At 39.5% G+C, this 20,430-nt stretch overlaps 1 protein-coding gene across 1 annotated transcript in view; it reads left to right on the forward strand.

Annotated features, from left to right (window-relative positions):
• SLC7A14 (solute carrier family 7 member 14) overlaps window positions 1-20,430 on the forward strand; it is a 1,267,904-nt gene that overhangs the window by 879,831 nt on the left and 367,643 nt on the right. Inside the window, exon 5 of the mRNA XM_044070061.1 lies at window positions 7,649-7,795. Within this exon, the coding sequence (XP_043925996.1) occupies window positions 7,649-7,795 (147 nt within the window). The remainder of the gene's footprint in view (window positions 1-7,648; window positions 7,796-20,430) is intronic.

The following is a 20,430-nucleotide window of genomic DNA, read 5'->3' on the forward strand; positions in this document are numbered from 1 at the left end:
TGATAAACATTCCTTGAAAACTAAAATGAGTTCATAATCTTGAGAAAGACTGTAAAAACATCCTAGCATAGCTAAGTTGCACTTATGTAAACAGTTTTAACAGAACTATATACAAGATTCTCTAGTCTATAAATTACCAGAAAAGGAAACCAAATGTATCTGGTGATTAAAATTTGGATAGTTGAGCCACACTGCTGAAATGCCTTCAGATGGGAGAAAAATAAGTTTTACGTGTTGCTCATATGGGTCTATATTACGTGATTGAACAGTAAAATGTTCGAACACATAATAATCGACCCCTAAATATCGAACCGTCAGAATGTCGAATGGTTCAGTGGAGATCTCCGTACAGTGTGGACATGGAAGTTTTCCTTTGTCTGCACTGTAGTGCGATCTCAGAGTTGGTATATTTAAGTAGTGGGGGGCACAACTCTCCATGTGAGGGATGCAGAGGGGCTTGCCACCTGCTTAGAGCACTTTAATGGTTTGTTTGGGTGTTTTTTTTTTTTTTTGCCATTCGACATTACGGAATTTTGATATTTAGGGGTAGATTATTACATGCTCGCACATTTCACTGTTCGATCATGTAATATAAACGCTCCCATATAAGGTATCCATTCCCCAATCTCCCCTCACAGGATCTTACTAACATTGATTAAATCTCCCTGTAAATACCAGTAGGTACCATGCTTGTTGTCACACACTGTAAGTATTGTTGAGTCTTTTGGCTTTTCCCGGTTAGGGGTCGCCACAGCGGAACTCCGGTCCACTAATGATTGGCAGTAGATTTTTATGTGCCGAGTTCCTGGCCCTGATGCACAACCTTCAACGAAAGCATGCCCATTCACGCATGTCTCCACACAGAAGATGCTCTAGCTGAGAATCGAACAGGACAATGTCTTACTGTGAGGTGACAACGCTACCGCAGCACCACCACCGCAGTACACACTGTAAGTATTACACAGCAAAAACTAAGAAGAAAACAGTGGGATGCCAATTACATCCTTTCTACAAGAGCAAAATAATAACCTGTGAGCACATCCATTATCTCATGTTTAAATGTCAGAGACTTGTGCATCAGGACTGAATATGAACAGAATGCATAGGCAGGTCCATTTCAAGTCATCAGTTCAGGCTCAGTTTACCGGAATTTGAGTGGTAAGACATTGAACGTCTGCCCTCTTCCACACAGTTACTCTATCTCATTCACTCCTTTGGCTGCTGACTGACCTGGGGTTTCTTTTTAAGCAGTGGGAAGGGTGCTGCTACTTCTAATCTCGACTCTAACCTCTGGTTTGATGCCTTTGGTTCACTCATTGTCCCAGAACTCACTGCTAGCAACTCACAGCAGGACTGTTATGACCTTTTGTATAGCCTCTTTAGCTGTTTTGAAAGTCAGTTTGTCCCCTGGCAACTGCAGTCATAGTAAGGCAGGATAGATTAATTTAAAGCACCAGCCTGCCTTCCTGCTAAGTCAGCTAATTGAAAAGCTGCATGCTTCACTCTGGTGTCTGATTAATCACAGTTGCATAGTACTTGAGAGTCCCCCACTTTAATGATCTTGTCATGTTTCAATAGAGTTAACAGTACTTTGTCCTTCAGTTAGTAAGTGCCAAAGCACACAAATATAGAAAGAGACATTCTCAATCTGAGGTATTGTGGGTTAAATGCACAGGGAGCCCTTTCATTGTGCTGATCATGAGGGTGCATACATGATCATTGAGCAAATTAGCTTCTCATGCAGGAAACGCAGTCCATTTTATCTTCCATAATAAAAGTGAAATTTTATGATTTATTTTGGCTCCAAGTTTCACTTCTAAAGTAACAGCAGCATCTTTTATTTTCTTCAGTTTACAATCTTCAATATAGTTGGTTATCTAGAGCCCATTTGAAAGATTTATATCTGTTAAGAAGAGTCCCTCCCATCAAATAACCCTGTGTAGACAGACAGGTATCAACTCACACTCCTTATGTCTTGTTAATTAAAAAGTGTTTTACCCAATGAATTACACATATATTCTGAGAAATCTGTTACCATTTTATGATGTGATTAAGGACTGTCAGAAGGTAAGCCTCACTTAATCATATCTGACTTTGCAAGCACTGTAACTACTTTCTCATATTTGCAGTTACAAGTGTGGACTCCAGGGACTAAGCAGTCTATCTTCAACAATTGTGGAAGTATAACTGAAATTTTCTCTGCTTTACATCCACTGACTGCTGAGATATAGGTTCATAGGTTCATACTAGGCTATCTGCCCGAGGGCATTTATAAGCCTAGCCCATAGTTTTGTGGTTTACGCCACCCCTTTAGTTTGGAGAAACTATGCCCATTATTTTGCTGTGCCTCTGTCGAGCAGTGACACTGAGGTAACCCCTGGGGTGTATCTGCGATCCCCCATCCATTGGTCAAGATTCCTCTTGAACAAGGCCAGCGAGGTGCTCTGCCTCACATAAACCGGAATTTTGTTCCACAGCATAGGGAGTCTTTGGGTGATGAATCTATCCCTCCAGCACGTCCTATTAATAACCGTGTCGAGGTTTAAGTCTCCCGCCCTTGTGGCTCTGAGGGATCTAGATTTTTTGAGATGAAGCATGTTCATCAAATCTGGGTTTGACATGGCCTTGTATGTCAGGCATAGGTCACCTCTGAGCAAGTGGTAAGCAACTGAATATAACTGGAGTTCTTTCAGTCGGGCAGCATAAGACAGATTTTTGAGACCCTTTATCCTTTTGGTGAGGAACTTTTGTGGCCTCTCCAGCTGCTGCAAGTGTCGGGTCAGATACATTCCGAATGGGGCATTGTACTCGATCATTGGTCTGATGAGTGATGAGTATAGGGAGACTATGACTTCCCTTGATCTAGATGTGAATCCCTTCATGATAAGGTGGGCAATGTAGAAGGTCTTCCTAACTACTTTAGCAATATGGGTGTCGAATGAAAGGCTACTGTCCACCTGGGTTCCCAGGTCCCTGATAACTTCTTCTGTGATCAGGGATTGCCTCCTATATGGTAGCTAGGGGTAACCTTATTTTTCCCGAAGGGTATGACTATGCATTTCTTGGCATTTAACTTTAGGCCATGGATCTGGCACCAGTTATCCGTTTCTGTGAGACCCTTCTGAAGGATATCTGTGTCGGATGTGTTTTCAACTACGGCCCAGTTTGCAGTCATCTGCAAACTTTGTCAGCCATAACCCTCCTGTGTTTGCTTGTACTTCAGAAAAGTAGATGCCAAACAAGAGTGGGCCCAGGACTGAGCCCTGTGGGACACCACTTGTGACAGGCTTTGAGTCTGACATGGCGCCAGCAACTCTGACCCTGTGGGTTCTGTCACTCAGCCAGTTTGCAACCCATCTTGTAATGTATGGGTTTACATTTAAGTTGATGAGTTTATCAATGATGCCCGAGTGGGGTATTGTATCGAAAGCCTTCGCCAGGTCTAGGTAGGCTGTATGGACTGCCTTTCCTTCGTCAATGGCCTTGGTGACTGTTTCGAAAAAGTCAACCAAGTTTAAGAGGCATGATCTGCCTTTGACAAAGCCAAACTGGGTTGGATCCAAAGTCTGCAAATTCCCTATGTCTTTATTTATGAGATCCATTATGATCCTCTCCATGGCTTTGCAGATAAGGCTTGTCAAGCTAATGGGATGGTAATTTCCAGGGTCAGTGGAGGCACCGCCTTTGTGGAGTGGGACCACAGTCACTGTGCGCCACTCCCTGGGTACGTATCCGGAGGTGAGACTAAGATTAAACAGCTGTCCTAACTGTGGGTTTAATTCCTCATTGAGTTCATGGAGCACACAGCCGGGGACACCATCAGGTCCCATGGATGCTGTGTTCTTTGCCTTGGAGAGAGCAGTTCTCACCTGGGCGATAGAGATGTTTGGGGGGCTACAATCATTTGGTATAGATATCTCTCCTTTAGGGGAGTTTGCACTGAACCTGTCAGCCAGTATGTTGGCAATGTCTGTAGGATCAGTAATCTTCACATCATTTTGAACTAATTCTGAGCATATCTGGGAGTTTCCTCCTAGGTTTCTGACATAGCTGAAGAATGCCTTATGGTTTTCTTTAGAGTCCTTAGCTATTTTCTTCTCAAAATTAGCTTTGGATGATTTTATGAGAGCTCTTAGCTTTTTACTTATAGTGATCAGCGGTGTCTTACCTTTTAAGGATTTTGCTCTATCTTGTAGTAGCTTTCTCCTTTTGTTGTAGAGTTTGTTTATGGCTGGGGTCCACCAGACTGGACGCTTGCCTTTGGTACAAAGAGTCTTTGTTTTGCTTGGGATTGCCTGATCCATGCAGCCCTGCAGGTGCTGGTAGAAGGCATTTGTAAGTGATTCAGCGGTTTGAGTAATGTTTACCGCCGGCTCAGGGGCCTTAAAGGAGACCACACTAGTCTTTAGAAGTGTGAAGTCGGCTTTCGAGAAGTTCTTTACTGTGGTCTTTTTTATTTCGGGTGGGGGCGGGATGAGGACCTCCAGCGAGATTAGTTTGTGCTTCAGTTTCCCCCCACTAACCTAAATGGGATAAAGCATGTTTTTATTTTTTCAGTTTTTTCCTTGCTGCCTGTTGAGCATTAGCAACCACCCAGGTCTCATTCATGTTGTCGAACTTTTACAAGTTCAAAAGTCATATGGTCAAAACTATATGTTCGAACTTGTAAAACTTTGAATGTTACAGTGGAGATCACCATAATGGTAGGTTTCCCTTTCCTGCAATGTAGTGTGATCTCGGTGTTGGTATATTTAAGTAGCGGGGGGTGTGGTGGTGCAGGGCTGCTTGCCCCCTTCTTACAACCTTTAGGTATGTTTTTTGTGTTTTTTTTTATTATGTCGACCATATGGTGTTTGAACTTTTAAAAGTTTGACAACATGATATAGACCCCACCTACCCCCAGCCATTCAGCTTACTCATTGTCAATCACCAGGCAAAGAATCAAGTGGGAAGGGCCATCGTTAAGGTAGCCCTCGGGAGGGGTTCAGGTTTTCTCATTTAGCCCTACTGTCATGCCCATCCAGCGAATCCACTGGAGGAGTTGTGCAATGAATGCCTACACTGCAGTACTCCTCAGTTCTGCAGTGGACTGAGCATTAGCAGAACTCACCACCCACCCACATGAAGCACTAGGCAGTGATTTCCCTGCTCAACACCAGGGAATTCTGAACTCATGCATATATACCCTTAAGTGTGTAGACTCCCCTCTGTCCTGGGTTGGGGATGCCCACACTCTCCTGCCTGGGACATTAATTGAACTTGGGTGGCCTAAGCTTTAGTCAGAGGTGTATTGCTTTACCCCATTGGTGCAAGCAAGATAATGCAGGCATTGAAGAGGGAATGAATGAGTGATTTATGTACCACTCCTAAATATTTACACATTGTTGGATACAGTGGAAACTAACTTATTTCACAGATGTCTGAAGGATGAAGCTATATTACTGCATAACCTTTGGGATTGTAAAAGCAGTCAAATACTCTCCAAAGACATATAGGATTAAACATCTGGACACTAAGACAACAATAAACACATACCTGTCCTCTAAACATTGTACGCAGGTATTACTAAAGTTCCTAAAACTTGGAGAATGAAACAAATGCTAATCATTTCGACCAAATAAATCAGATTTTGCTAAAAAACTAGGTTGATCTGTATCTAGTTAATTTTCGGTAACTGAGTGCATTTACTTCATTATGTTTTAAGGATTAATATTAATAAGACATGGAAGTCAGAAGAAATATGAGTTATATACCAGATTAAAATGGGAAGCTTAGCCTTATGTGTGGTGTATAAACCACAAGACTTAGAAAAATAGATATTTTTTCTTGTCATTGTAGCATTGTACAGTGTTAAGGGTTGGGAAGTTCCTCTGTTTGATCCCAAAGAAGGGATACACAAATCAGAGCTTATACCAGTGCTACACAGGACCATCAAACATGTTGCAAAATATGAAAAAGCAAATTATACAGGTTTTACATGGTTTACCATCATATACTCAACTGGTGGATAGTCATAGGTTCATAGGTTTATAGGTAAGTGCCAAAGACACAAATGAGCGAACGCCAGTGTGCATTCGCACTTTTGTGAGTTTGGCATCATGAACTGTAGTGGGTCATCGGAGTTAGTATATTTAATTTGTGGGGGGGGTGCAGGGGGGCTTGGCCCCCTGCTATTGTGTTGTGCATGGCACTGGACATTGAGGTAAATTCGAAAAAAATATCGACAGTTCGAATTCGAACTGTTGACATTTTTTTTAATTTGTTGTTATGCTCGTTCGCTAAGGTTAATTTTGACAGTGTTTTTTGAGTAAGTGATTACTCGCACAAAACATTGTTGGAATTATGATGGTAAACCGTTTTACATTTGTAAATGTTTATAGCTTGCTACATTAGTATATTCCTAAAACAGCTAAATATTCAGGATGAGTGTTATCTAATTTAAATTCAGGATAAAGGGGGATGTAAAAGTAGAATTAAAGTGTAAAAACTGATTACCCTAATTACTGTCGTAGACATTTTTTGAATAGTTTCTATTCCATTGTGTTCTAATTGGCCTGCAAAGGTTATTCAGGTATAGAATACACACGGTACATTAACAATGCCCAGTGATATCTTAGTCAAATGAAGAATGAGATGTTTATTTTATGTAGTATATGTTTTATATATTTTGCATGTAATGTTCACCTAAGCTGGAGTGGCTAATGTGAGTATTAACACTCAGTAAAATTCAATGAAAATGTATTTTAGTCTATGCTTTAAGTTTCCAGTGGCGTGCTTGCTTTTTTTTTTTTTTTTTTTTTTGTACAGCTTTAATAAATCTTAATAGTCTTTCTACTAATTTTCAGGTATTTTAGTAGTAAGATTATTAAGAGTTCTTAATAGTCTTGCTACTAAAAACATTGAGAAATTATTCTTTTGGGCTAGGACATTGAAGTTGAAATGCCTAGACATAGTAAGGCCTTGCCACACCAAAAAAGCAATTCCTAGAAAATCAAAATCTAAACCGGCTATAACTGAAGTACTGAATATTCTAAAGGAGATAAAAGAATACGATGTGGGATCTTTAGAAAAATGAAGGAGAAAATTTCATAGAAATAAATTTAAATTTGAGGAAAATGTATGCAGAATAATGTTCAGGAAGAGGAGTGAAGTTTAGGAGAAGACAGGAAATGAGTGATTTTTGTAATGTTGGAATGAATGATAATTGTTAAAAATTATCCGTATATGTATACTGCTTTCAAAATGTAACTATGATTTGTTTCCTCTTAATGTACATGTATCTATGTCACTGTCTAAAACACGAGTTAGCAAAGATTTTAAAACATGTTCAGTCTATGCTTAAAGTTTATAAGAGTACTTAATGCAACATTTTTTTTTCATAATTGTTACATTTTCATTAAAATATTTTGTCAAACTGATGGCTTTAAGCATTGATTATTGACTGCTCTAATAAATGTACAAAAATTACAAAAATGTTTTTTTTTCTGTTTTCAACATTATTGTTGCAGCATTCCATAATGCTATCCACACACACACACACACACACACACACACACACACACACACATATATATATATATATATATATATATATATATATATATATATATATTCTTACACAGTTTTTTACATGTGTTTTTATATGCAGGTATTACAGGGTGCAGCAACATGTTTTTATGCATTTATCGGGTTTGATATTATTGCTACCACTGGGGAAGAAGCCAAGAGTCCTAACACATCCATACCTTATGCTATCACAGCCTCACTAGTCACATGTCTGACAGCTTATGTGTCCGTAAGTATCCATATGCTTTGTTATAAAACATACTGCATGCAAGCTGTTTTATTAAAAAGCAAATAATATGATTCTCAAAGAATTGTGTGTTAAATGCTGTAAATGTATATATTTCATTTTATTTTTACTTTCATATGATTTAGGCAGCATGGTTATGCAAGGGTGAGAATTCTTGTCTCAGAGCTGGAAGCAGCTCTTCATCACTGAACTATTCAAAGATGTACAGTTTATTAACAAACACTCGGGTGGTATATGCCAAAAGTGCTTTTTAGGGAGATTGTGTAACCACCATGTATGGGAACAGGGGGAACAGTTTGTTTTAGATAGTTCAGACTGTTTCTTCTTGCTTATATGATGCTGGTGCAAGTACATTGATTTATATATCGGTCTATAAACTTCTATTTTAAAATTGTGTAAAATTTTATGGTCTCTCATTACCTCTTTCCATGAGCCAGGCCAATATTGACCAGAGTAGAGCAGTGATCCAAATGGATCATGCTCACACCACTTTAGGAGTTACAAGCCAGTGAATAGCAAATAAGTAAATTCAGCAAATAGTAACAAGCTATTCGGTTTGCAGAACATCAATACAATATTTACAACATATATAAAAGTCTACATACAGTATGGCAACAGAATGGTTACAGATAATGTTTGCAGTAATTGGGCATTTATAGGACGGGAAAAGGAGAATGATAGGAAGAAAAGGGGATGGGGAGAGCTAAAGCGATGCAGTCTAGGTTAGTGTTATTTGAATTAGTAAGAGTGAGAAGATGTCTCAGGGAGTTATGTCATTTATGTAATTAACAATGAATTCTGTTATGGGACCTCAAAAGACTAAGGCTCACATTGTAAATACTTATTCATGCAAGACTAAAACCTCCCAATAACATGTAAACAAATGATGTTCTTGTAGAAGGAATCCCTTCCGTACCTCTGACTCGTATATCCATTGTCTCAAAACATTGATAAGAGAGGCAAGGGAAAGGAAAAAGCCACCCAAAAACGCAAACAGCACTCTTGTGCAGCATGTTTTTTTCATTCTTTTATCACAACGCAACTGATTTATGAGCGGTGGATCGGAGCGCGCATGTACTGAAGCCTATATCAGTTATGAAGAGAAGAGCATTCAACTTCCATTATGAGACTTTTTCAGTTCTGAGTGGAATTTTAGGTAAGAGTAAAGCCCCTTTAAACTAGGTCGCAGTGAGCCTTGGCCATATGTGTAATTTTCTGCAAGGGGTTTGTAAGATATAAGGGTGTGGGGAGGCACAGAAAGATGATGATTGCAGTAGGTTTTCATATTGATTCCACTGAGGAAAAAAGGAAAATTATTCCAACTTTTGAAGTTTCATTAGCACTGTGCTTTGTGAAAATTGTGCCAAGTGGTATACTGGCAACCATTTAGCTTTAGTGAAGGCATGGCATTGGTGCTTCCCCTTCAGCAGGGGGTTATACGCCTGCACATCTGGTTGGACAAAGTTGTTTTTCTTGAAGTTCTGCAGATGTAACTATTGGTCCATATTTAAGATGCAGAAAAAGAGTACCCTTACCTGCTGTATTTCTTTCAAGAAGAGAATATGAAACCGTCCTGGCCCTAAAAAGAAATTTGTTGACTGTAGCATTTGATATGTAGATGCGGTGATAAAAATGTAATCAAAAATCAAACAGAATCCCTAGATAGTAGAAATGATTTCTTAATTCACTGGGATATAGGTTACTGTGAAGTATTTGACAGTCTGATGTAACTGTAAACAACTTTTGATGAATGACAAAGATGATGGTTTTGAATTTTTTGAAATTTAGAAGTATATTAAATTGTTTGTGGCTAGTTAGTTCTTTCTTGATAGTGGTTAGGGAAGGACCAGACCTGTAGATTACCATATTATCTGCATATAAGATGATGGGTTGTAGAGGCATATCAATGCAAAGCCTGATGACGAAGATAGAGAATAGTAGTTATAATAAAACAGAACCATGAGGAATCCCTTTGCTATGCCCACCAGGGGATGAGGTATTTGCCCATATTTAAGTTGTCCATATGTATTGTATTTATCCTTACTATTGATATAGTAACCTTAGCTATGGTTGTAAAAAAGACTGAATTAGTTCACCCACTTAAAATGAACAAATAAACAAAATTTCTTAATGGCATAGTTAGACATATTATTTCTGATTCATTGTTTATTTCAGTTATATTTTTGGTTTTGAACTAAGTCAGAGAGTGTAGACTTTTGCATCCCAGGCAGTTCCTAATTGGCATCTTCTCATGTTTTCCTCTAGACTGCAATATCTTAACCTGTTTAAATTAACATATTTTTTTCTGCATTAGTAGACATTTCAAAAGTACAGATAAATAGTACTGAAGTAAGGAGAGATATTAATGGATTTCAACACTTAATGTAATACTGCAACCACATTGTTAATTACTTGCCAAGCGTAATGCCAGTTATTAATAACCGACTATGACAAGACAAAAACAAACAGTTGCATGCAGTATCCATACCATACTTGTAGTGTATAGACAGTTTAGAAATTGTTTAATATCCGTTTTGTCACTGATTTAATAAAAGCCCACTCAATTTGAGATTTTCAATTTTATTTTAATGAAGTGAAAATATTTTTAAAAATAATTCACAAAATTTTACAATGCATAAACTCATAATAGACCAATTAATGTATGGAAGTAATTGCTGTTTAAGATTTAAAAAAAGTTTGTTTTAACCAGCAGTCCATTTTAAAAATGTGAGATCAGTTTTTATCTATATGTGGTTAGCATATTTGTAATTCTGATATTTGGATGACCAGTAATTTTTTCCAGCATTAATTACAGATGGTACATGGAGAATATTTAACTTAACTTACATTTTAGGCAGGGCTGTTCTGTAAGTAAGCTTTAACTTGCTTGTAGGAGATAGATCATTATGTCTTTTTTATATGAGATGTTAAACTGACAAACCAAATAGTGTATAAAAATAATATGTCATTTTATGAGCAATCAAGTGATTATGGTATTAACATAGTTCTCCATTCTCTAAAGCTTTGATGTCAGATTAATTGGCAGCAGTACAGGTACAATGTCTATTTATTCAGAACTTGTAACTATAGACTACATTACAAAATTACAGCTTTTATTATTTATAAGCTGGTGATATAACAGTGAGCAGTTTATCAGAGATTTTCATTTGTTAAACTACACAATGGTAATGGAAAAGTCATTTAATACATTCTTTGTTTTGGGTATTATTACTGAATTTCCAGTTTGAGAAATTGTAATATGTTTATACAGAATGGTAGTGTTAAGCAGTTGAATGTACATAACTTGTTAAATTTTGTCTTTTGTAATTTTCCTTATCAGTTCTAATGTATAGTTGCTTGAGAAGAAGATCTAAGATCTTTAAATTGTAAAAGTCATTCAGTCCTGCTATTTCACAAAAATAACAGTCCCAGGGGACATTCATAAAGGTAGAGTGATGTGTATAATTTCATTTACACATAGCTGTTTTTGTATTCAGCAACAGCCCTAACACAGTGCAGCAAGGTGTTTTAGCCCGACATGTAACACCATGTAGGGCTGGATCCGTGACCAAGCTGGATGCTAATGAGGCAGTCTTGGGAGGGAGGCATATGCTAATCAGTCATGTGATTTCACCTTTGGAACCACCTCCAGGAAAGCATCTACTCATGACTATGTAGGTCAGCATAGCCTACCCCAGCAGGTCATGGTAGCTACGCAGCCATACTGAATGCTAATGAGGCAGTCTGGGGTGAGGCATGTGCTTATTAGTTGTGTGTTCTAACCCCGGAACTACCTCAAGGAAGGCAGTTTCATGAATTGCTTGACTGTGTAAATCAGCGCTACTGGTCCAAACATGTTGTGCTAGTGAACACAGCAAAAAGGCTGCCTTCAGCTACCTAATACAATAGAAGTGTAGGGATAGGGGTAGGAGGTGCTATGAGACACCAGGGCAATGAGACAGCAGTATGGGGATTAGAGTGGGGGAGACACAAGACAGCATGGATTACTCATCTTCATGTGCCATTATGGCATTGACAAAAGTATGGGGATTTCTCCCCCCCAAAGGACAAGTCACAATATCAGTAGATTGCCAGGCACCCAGTATTACTGTTGCACAGGTTAAAACAGCATTGTCCAAGGCCAAGAATACAGCTTCTATGGGACCTGACAATATCCCTGGCTGTGTTCTACATGATCTACAGAGTGAACTGGCACCTCACCTGTGTGCCCTGTTCAGTCACAGCCTCACCTCAGGCTTTGTCCCTACCGAATGGTGCACTGCTAACAGTCATCCCTCTTTACAAATGAGGAGTGACTACAGACCCTGGGAACTATCGCCGCATTAGCCTGATGAGTCTGATATACAAAGCTATGGAACACATCATCATGGACCAAATAGACAAGAATATAGGGAATCTCCAAACTCTGGATCCTACACAGTTTGGTTTTGTGAATGTCAGATCTTGCCTGCTCAACTTGGTCAACTTCTTTGAGTCAGTCAACAGAGCTGTGAATGAAGGCAAGGTGGTTCATACAGCCTACCTTGATCTGGCCAAGGCCTTTGATACCATTCGCCACTCAGGAATTATAGAAAAACTCACTAAGCTAGACATCAACCCCTATATCACTAGGTGGGTTGCAAACAGGTCACAGATAGAACCCAAAGTGTGAAAGTAGCTGACTCCAAGTCCGACTGCCAACCAGTCATGAGTGGAGTCCCACAGAGTTCAGTCCTGGGTCCTCTCCTGTTTGGTATCTACTTCTCTGAAGTCCAGGCCAACACAAAGGGACTCTGGCTGACAAAGTTTACAGACAATTGCAAGTTGGGAGCTATTATTAACTCCCCAAGAGATGTTGACATCCGACAGAAAGACCTCGCTGAGACCAATGACTGGTGTCAGAACCATGGCCTTAAGCTCAATGCCAAAAAATGTATTGTCGTCTCATTTCGGAAAAACCCGGTTCCCATGAATTACCACATTGATGATAGTCCACTGAACACAGAAGGTGTTATAAGAGATCTGGGAACACAGGTTGACAGCAACCTCTCTTTTGACCACCACATTGCCACTGTGATCAGAAAGTCCTTCTATGTAGCACATCTCATTACTAAGGGTTTTGCATCCAGGAATAAAGAGGTCATTGTCTCCTTCTGCTTGTCCCTCATTAGGCCAGTCATTGAGTACAATGCCCCATTTGGCATGTACCTCACTAAACACCTGCAACAACTGAAGAAGCCATAAAAGTACCTCACAAAGAGGATCCTAGGCCTTAAACATTTGTCCTATATGGAAAGACTCAAAAAACTCCAACTATTCTCTGTCTCATATCGCCTACTTAGAGGTGATCTCTGCTTGACTTACAAAGCCAGGTCTGACCCAGCTCTGTTAGAAATGCTACATCTAAAGAAATCCCAGTCCCTTTGCACCACACGCTCCAGAGACCTTAACCTCATTACCACAATCAACAGAACATGCTGGAAGGACAAATTCATAACCCAGAGACTGCCCATGCTGTGGAATAGACTTCCCATACATGTCAAGCAGAGCACCTCACTGGCCCTTTTCAGAGGGGCTGCAGCCAACTTGCATAGAATGTCAGGTGTAGTCTATGACAGATGAATGCCAAAGAAGCTGAAAAGTAAGATGTACAAGACAGTGGTGTGACCAGTACTACTGTATGGTACAGAAACCTGGGAAGTAAAGGCAGAACAGTTGAAGAAGCTAGAGGTGATGGAAATGAAGTGCCTGAGAAGGGTGGTAGGATGCACATTGTGGGACAGATGAAGAAATGAGGACGTAACAGCAGAAGCCAAAGTAGCTCCAGTTGCAGAAAAGATCAAAAAGAACATATTATGGTGGTTTGGACATGTGCAGAAAAGCAGAAGACAATCTGTTGAGGATGATTTGGGACAGACAGGAAGAAGATAAGAGGAAGAGAGGATGTGCAGCAAAGAGGTGGATGGATTGAGTGAAAGAAGATCTGCGATAGTCAGGCATGAAATTTGAAGAAGGCAGGAGTGTGGCACTGAATTGAGAGAGTTGGCGTCAGTTAACACGATACCCCAACCCTATGTAGAAAAATGGAAAAAAGGGGGCTGATGATGAAGACTTGTATTTGTGATGTGGTAACTAGAAATGTACCTCTCTGGACTATATGAAGAGAGACATGACTGAGCTCTCAGACTATGTGTCTCAGGCAGGTATGTCCCTAGCCTTAAGCAGTATTTTACGTTCTAGGCTGATGCCTCAATACAAACAGAAAATGATTGACTTTGATAATTGGCTTAGTTTCTGGTGTCATTCTAAGGGGATCCAGTATCTATCAGCCTGGGATGACATGACTGACAGACCTCGATGCTTTGCCAGAGATGGTCTTCATCTGTCACCCCTGGGAATTTGGCTACTGGCTAAGGCTCTTGCTACCCCATAGTGTCTTTTTTAAGCAGTGTTTCAAGGACAAAATTCCAGATGTAAAACCTCCATCTAAAAACAACCTCAGGGTTATGCTGCTAAATCCTAGGAGTCTTAAGATGAAACTGCACTCACTGGAAGGTTGTGGAGTGCACCCCAGCCATACCGGGTTACACCTCCTTCCACACATTCAGATCGCAAACCGAAGGCTTGAAAACTAAAGGAGGCAGTGTATCAATATTCATTAAAGATAAATACACCTCCAGACTAATTAAATAGCATGATTCCCTGGAGATACTTTAGGTACAATTAACTGTTGGTAGGACACCTAATTAAGTCATTTCCAGCTGCAGGACCCCGTCAATGAATCAGGGCAACCACTCTGCCTATTTAGATCCACTTGAGTCTGTCAAGATATATCTGAACACCATAGTTTTGGGTGACTTTAGCCATCCATTGACTTGGTAAATTACTTGTACTCAAACTCACTTGCCCAAATGTTCCTCGACTTTGTTAAATCCATTGCCATCGACAATCTGGTTCACACCCATACAAGGAGTGCCAACATCCTGGATGTAGTGCTTATCAGTATGGGGTACCACTGTAGCACCCCCACTGTGAGATCTTGCCTGGTGAGATCTGACAAAAAATCAGTATCATTCGAAGTAACTATCACACCTGACCCCCCCCCCCAATGCAATTAAACTAAAAAACTTCTCCAAAGCAGGTTATAACCTCTTACAGGATGGTATAAATAGCTTCACTTCATCCCCCCCTCAGATGGAACTGGCAACTATGCCATGTTCTACACCAATGCTTTATACAAACACCTGTATAACTGCATTGACTCAGTCATGCCTGATAGGACCAAAACAAGCTCCTAAAGGAAGAGCAAACTTGCCTGGTAGACAACTGTCATTAAGAGGAAGAAATTGCTGTCTAAGAATAAGGGGGAATCGACCCCTAAACTGGAAACACTCCCTCCTCAGTTTAAACAAGCAAATAAGGCTTCTTGGAAGTCCTCCAATGCAAACTATGAATCCAAATTAGCTTTCTCAACTAAGGGAAACCATAAGGCATTTTTTAGTTACATCCGTAACCTGAAAGAAAAGGCTCAGATTTGTGCCAAACTGGTAGTTCATGATACCACATAAACTGAGCCTGTGGACATATCTAACCTGTTGGCTGACAGGTTCTGTAAAAACTTCACTCCCCTGTTCATTACACACATACCCCATGACATCCCTACCACCTGTCCCCTACCTTGTATCTCTAAAGAGCAGGTTGTAAATGCCCTCTCTAAGGCCAAAAGCACAGCATCTATGGGACCTGATAACATCCCAGGCTGTATCCTATATGGGCTCCAACAAGAATTAGCAACACCATTGTGTATTCTTTTCAATCATAGTCAAAGCATCGACTTCGGCCCAGCTGAACGGAAAATAACCACCATTATTGCCTTGCACAAAGGTGGTGCTTCCACTGACCCCAGGAGCTATAAACCTACTAGCCTGACTAACTTTATCTGCAAGGCCAATGGAGCAAATCATCATGGACCTCATCAATAAAGATATATGTAATCTCCAAACACTTGACCCTACTCAGTTTGGATTTGTCAAAGGAAGATTGTGCCTGTTATACCTGATGGACATCTTCCAGACAGTCAACAAAGTTCTGGATGAGGGGAAATCTGTGCATATAGCCTACCTAAACTTAGCCAAGGCTTTTGATACTATCCCCCACTCAGGCATCATTGACAAACTCACCCAGCTAGGTATCAACCCTTATATCATTAGAAGGGTTGCTAACTGGCTCTCTTATAGAACACATATAGTCAAAATAGGGGAATCCACCTCCAACAGCAGACCTGAAACCAGCAGTGTTCCACAGAGATCAGTCCTGGGACCTCTACTGTTTGAAATCTGTTTCTCTGAAGTACAAGCAAAAACTAAAGGTCTGTGGCTGAAAATGTTTGCTGATGACTGCAAACTGGGAGCAGTCATAGAAGCAACATCCTACAAGAGGGTCTTAGACAAAGAAATGATTGGTGTCATGGCCTTAAACTCAATGCAAAAAAAAATGTATTATCATCCCTTTCTGTAAGAATGATGTTCCTGCTAACTACCACATCAACAGTGACACCCTAAGTATGCATCCAGTGGTAAAAGTCATGGGCACACAGGTTGACAGCAACCTTAACTTTGATCACCATGTCTCCACAGTGGTAAGAAGGGCATTCTATATTGCTCATCTCATAAGTAAGGACATTGCCTCCAGAAAAAAAGAGGTTATAACCTCCCTGTACTCTTCCCTCATCAGGTCAATAACTGAGTACAATGCCCCTTTTGGTATGTACCTTTCCAAGCACCTACAGCAGTTGGAGATACCACAAAGGTTCCTCACAAGGAAAATTCAAGGTCTTCAGCATCTGTCCTATGTGGATCATCTGAAGTCACTGTCAGTTTATTCTGTTTCATACAGACTACTCAGAGGTGATCCCTGCTTTGCATATAAGGCAATCTCTGGCCCTGCTTTATTGGAAATGCTACATATCTGCAAGTCAAATAGTACACAGGTTTCTCACTCTAAAGACCTTAACCTGGTATGTGACATTATTAGAACCTGGTGGAGGGACAGATTTGTCTCCTAGAGGTTACCACACCTTTGGAACAGACTCCCACTTTATGTCAAACAGAGCACCTCATTGGCCCTCTTCAAGTGCAGTCTGGATGATTGGATGGGTAACCGTAAATTCATCCTGGTAGTTCCACATGTGTCCCTCTTGGACAGTGGTAATAGGTGCTGATCATGGAAATAAGGGTAGAACTTTGCTAGGCTTGTAAGGGCCCTAGGGCCATTAGCCTAGTAACTTCCTATGATCCTATAAACTAGTAGGATGAAGGAGATCCTCCTGAAATTGATGCAGAGGGATGAGGTGGAGTTTGCCTTGTACACAAACAGGATATAACTTTAGGCACTTGAAAATGCATGTATTGAGTGTAGTAAGGTTGAAGATGCCAGTGGTTATTATGAGCTTGTATACATTCTAGGCATTTGATAAGGTAGTTAGGGGAAGTAGTTCCCAGTAAGCTGATGGAGATTAAGTTCCTGAGGGAAATGTAATGTTTACGTTTATTATACCATGTTCTTAAACTAATTTGCAAGATAAATGGTCAGTTATTGCATTTTTTCATATATTTAGTGATACTATACAATGGGTCCCTACATCACATTTATCCTTTTTGTTTACTGAGCTACTTGTGCAAGCCTTGAGGCACTCACTGTGATGATTAGAGATGATGTAGTAGGGAAGAGTTAATGCGATTCATTTTACATGGATGATAGTTATGACTCTTACAGCCATAGAACAATCAATCCCAGCATTCTGGGGTTCATCTTGTAGTTTAAATGAGTGTTAAAATCATTCCTTCTTAGCTGTTGATCATTTGCGTGCTGTCAAATGGCTCCTTATAATTCTGAGACTCTTTGTTGTCAGTGCTAGAATAACAAAAATAACTGAAAATACAGGAGAAACATAAATGCTGAAAATCACTGTTCTGCTTTAAAATTGTATTTTTCTGGGAAGAGGAAACAGCCCCCGGACCCCCCCCCCCCCAGTCAGAAGTTCTGCACCCTTGCATACTTCTGCTACTTATATACTAACTTTGACATCAACATACCTTGGAGAAAAGGGAATATTCTGAGACAGAGAGATATTGGACTTTGTATATCTAAGTCTGTCTTATCCCTTATTCAGTCTTGCTGTTCTGGGACTAGAGCTAATGAATTTCAGAATTAAAACCAGTTACCCATCCTGATGAGACTCCACTGCATGTAATATGTGTGACTATGAATTTAACTGCAAAACAAAAGAAAGATTTAATTTGTATGCACCTCTGAAGCCCTAATGCTTTATAACTGTATATGTAGAATCATTATGTGTACATGGATACAAAACCTATTGTTAAACAGCTACCAATTCATTATGGGATATTATCTACTTTTAAAAGTATACAAGAAGTCATTGTTCCCCTGTACTCTTCACTTATCAGACCAATGATCGAGTACAATGCCCCATACGGGATGTATCTCACCCGACATCTGCAGCAATTGGAGAGACCCCAAAAGATCCTCACCAAAAGGATAAAGGGACTCCAAAATCTGTCATATGCTGCCAGACTGAAGAAACTCCAGCTCTATTCAGTCACATACCATCTGCTCAGAGGTGACATGTGCCTGACGTACAAGGCCATGTCAAACCAGGAATTGATGGACATGCTCCACCTCAAAAAATCCAAATCCACCAGTACCACTAGAGCAAGCGACTTAAACCTTAGCACGGATATAAATAGGATGTGCTGGAGGGATAGATTTATCACTCAGAGACTCCCTATGCTGTGGAATAAAATCCCGGTCCATGTGAGGCAGAGCACCTCGCTGGCTCTGTTCAAGAGAAATCTTGACCTGTGGATAGGAGATCGTAGGTTTACCCCGGGAATCATCGCTGTGTCACTGCTGGACAGAGGCACAACAAACTAATGGGCACAGTATTTTTTTTTTTTTCATATAAGGGGTGGCGTAAGCCACAAAACTCTGGGCTAGACTTATAAGTGCCTTAGGGCAGATAGTCTAGTATAAACCTATGAACCTATGAACCTAAGAAAGTGAATATCCAAACACGCTCAACAGCGAGCACTACAGTTCCAAAAGTATGTTAAGAAAAAAACTATGGAGTTTGTCACAAAGCTAATTTATTACACAAAATACATGATTAAGCACTTTCATCAACGCCAACGTTGACTTCATCAGAATACATAGCTACTGTAGACAAACCAATATATAGCATTTAATGTTGGCGCCAGTGGGTCACAGCCAATAAACTTCTAATATAATTTAAAGAGACACTTAATTCCATGAAATTTAAAAAATATAAATAAATTAAAACCTTCTGTTCAAATCAATTTGTACACTCACAAATTCATAAAATACATAAATAAAATACATATTATACATATATTTCATTTATTTCATCTATCCAAGTCTGTCCTGTGAATTCATAAACGTGCTAGTACAACAGGCTTTATAGGGATTCTATGCCACTTTACTTCTTTTTCCCCCAGTATAATCTTAATATTTCCTCCCCTTGGATTATTAAAAACTTGTTCCAAAATAGCAAACTTAAAAAAAATGATCATTCCCCTTACTTACTGTATGTCTATAAAGCGCATTGTTCAGGTCCTTTTTTTCTGATATTATAAAGGTGGTCATATAGTCTATTCTTAAACATTCTGTCAGTTTTCCCAATATAATATCCCGGGCATACCATGCACTTTGCTATATATACAACATGCATGGTATTACAATTTCCATTTTTAAACCAAACTTTGGTTTTGTTCAGATTGTCAAGAATAATACTATCTACTTCCAGAATATAATGACAATAGTTACAGCTGCCACACTTCCGAGTGTGACCTATCTTAATTTGCTTTCTCATATTGTCATTATTCATTTCCAAAGTACTCTTAATATTCCTGTCCATCTTGTAAACAAAAGTTGGTTTATCATCTAATAAATGAGTAATATCACCGTCAGCCCTAAGAATGTTCCAGTTGTCACACATTAGATGCTAGACCCTATCAGCATAAGGACCATATTTGACAATACAAGCTCTATTATAGTGTACATTATTACTACAGACTAACCCTGTCTCCGTCAGGGGAATACAATTTCCTAGTATGGGCTTATATTTCTTACCCCATTCGTTTCTGACAAAATTAGCTACGTCCTTGATTAAGCCCTTTGGGTATCCTCTCTCCAGAAATAAAGAACTAATGTACTGAATTTCCTGAACCATATCATCATAGCATGAGGTCAGCCCTTGCAACTCTGATACACTGTCCCATAAAAATGTTTTGTAATAATTTCCTCGGATGATTACTCTCATATTCTAAGTAATTATTACTAAAAGTTGTCTTCCTAAAAATCCTAGATTTAAATCCAGTAGGGGTATTAGTAATAAAAGTGTCCAGATATGCTATACTTTCTCTTTCAACACTATGTGTAAATTTAAAAAATGAACTAGTGTCATTTATATAACTAATAAAGGGATCTATACTCTCCAGGGGGTCAGCTCATAAAATAAAAATATCATCCAAAAACCTAGTGTATAATTTCATGTACTGATGATATATGCTGTTAAACAA

Source organism: Protopterus annectens, chromosome 4.part1 (assembly GCF_019279795.1).
Source record: "Protopterus annectens isolate FY-2018-M chromosome 4.part1, PAN1.0, whole genome shotgun sequence".
Classification (NCBI taxonomy): domain Eukaryota; kingdom Metazoa; phylum Chordata; order Ceratodontiformes; family Protopteridae; genus Protopterus; species Protopterus annectens.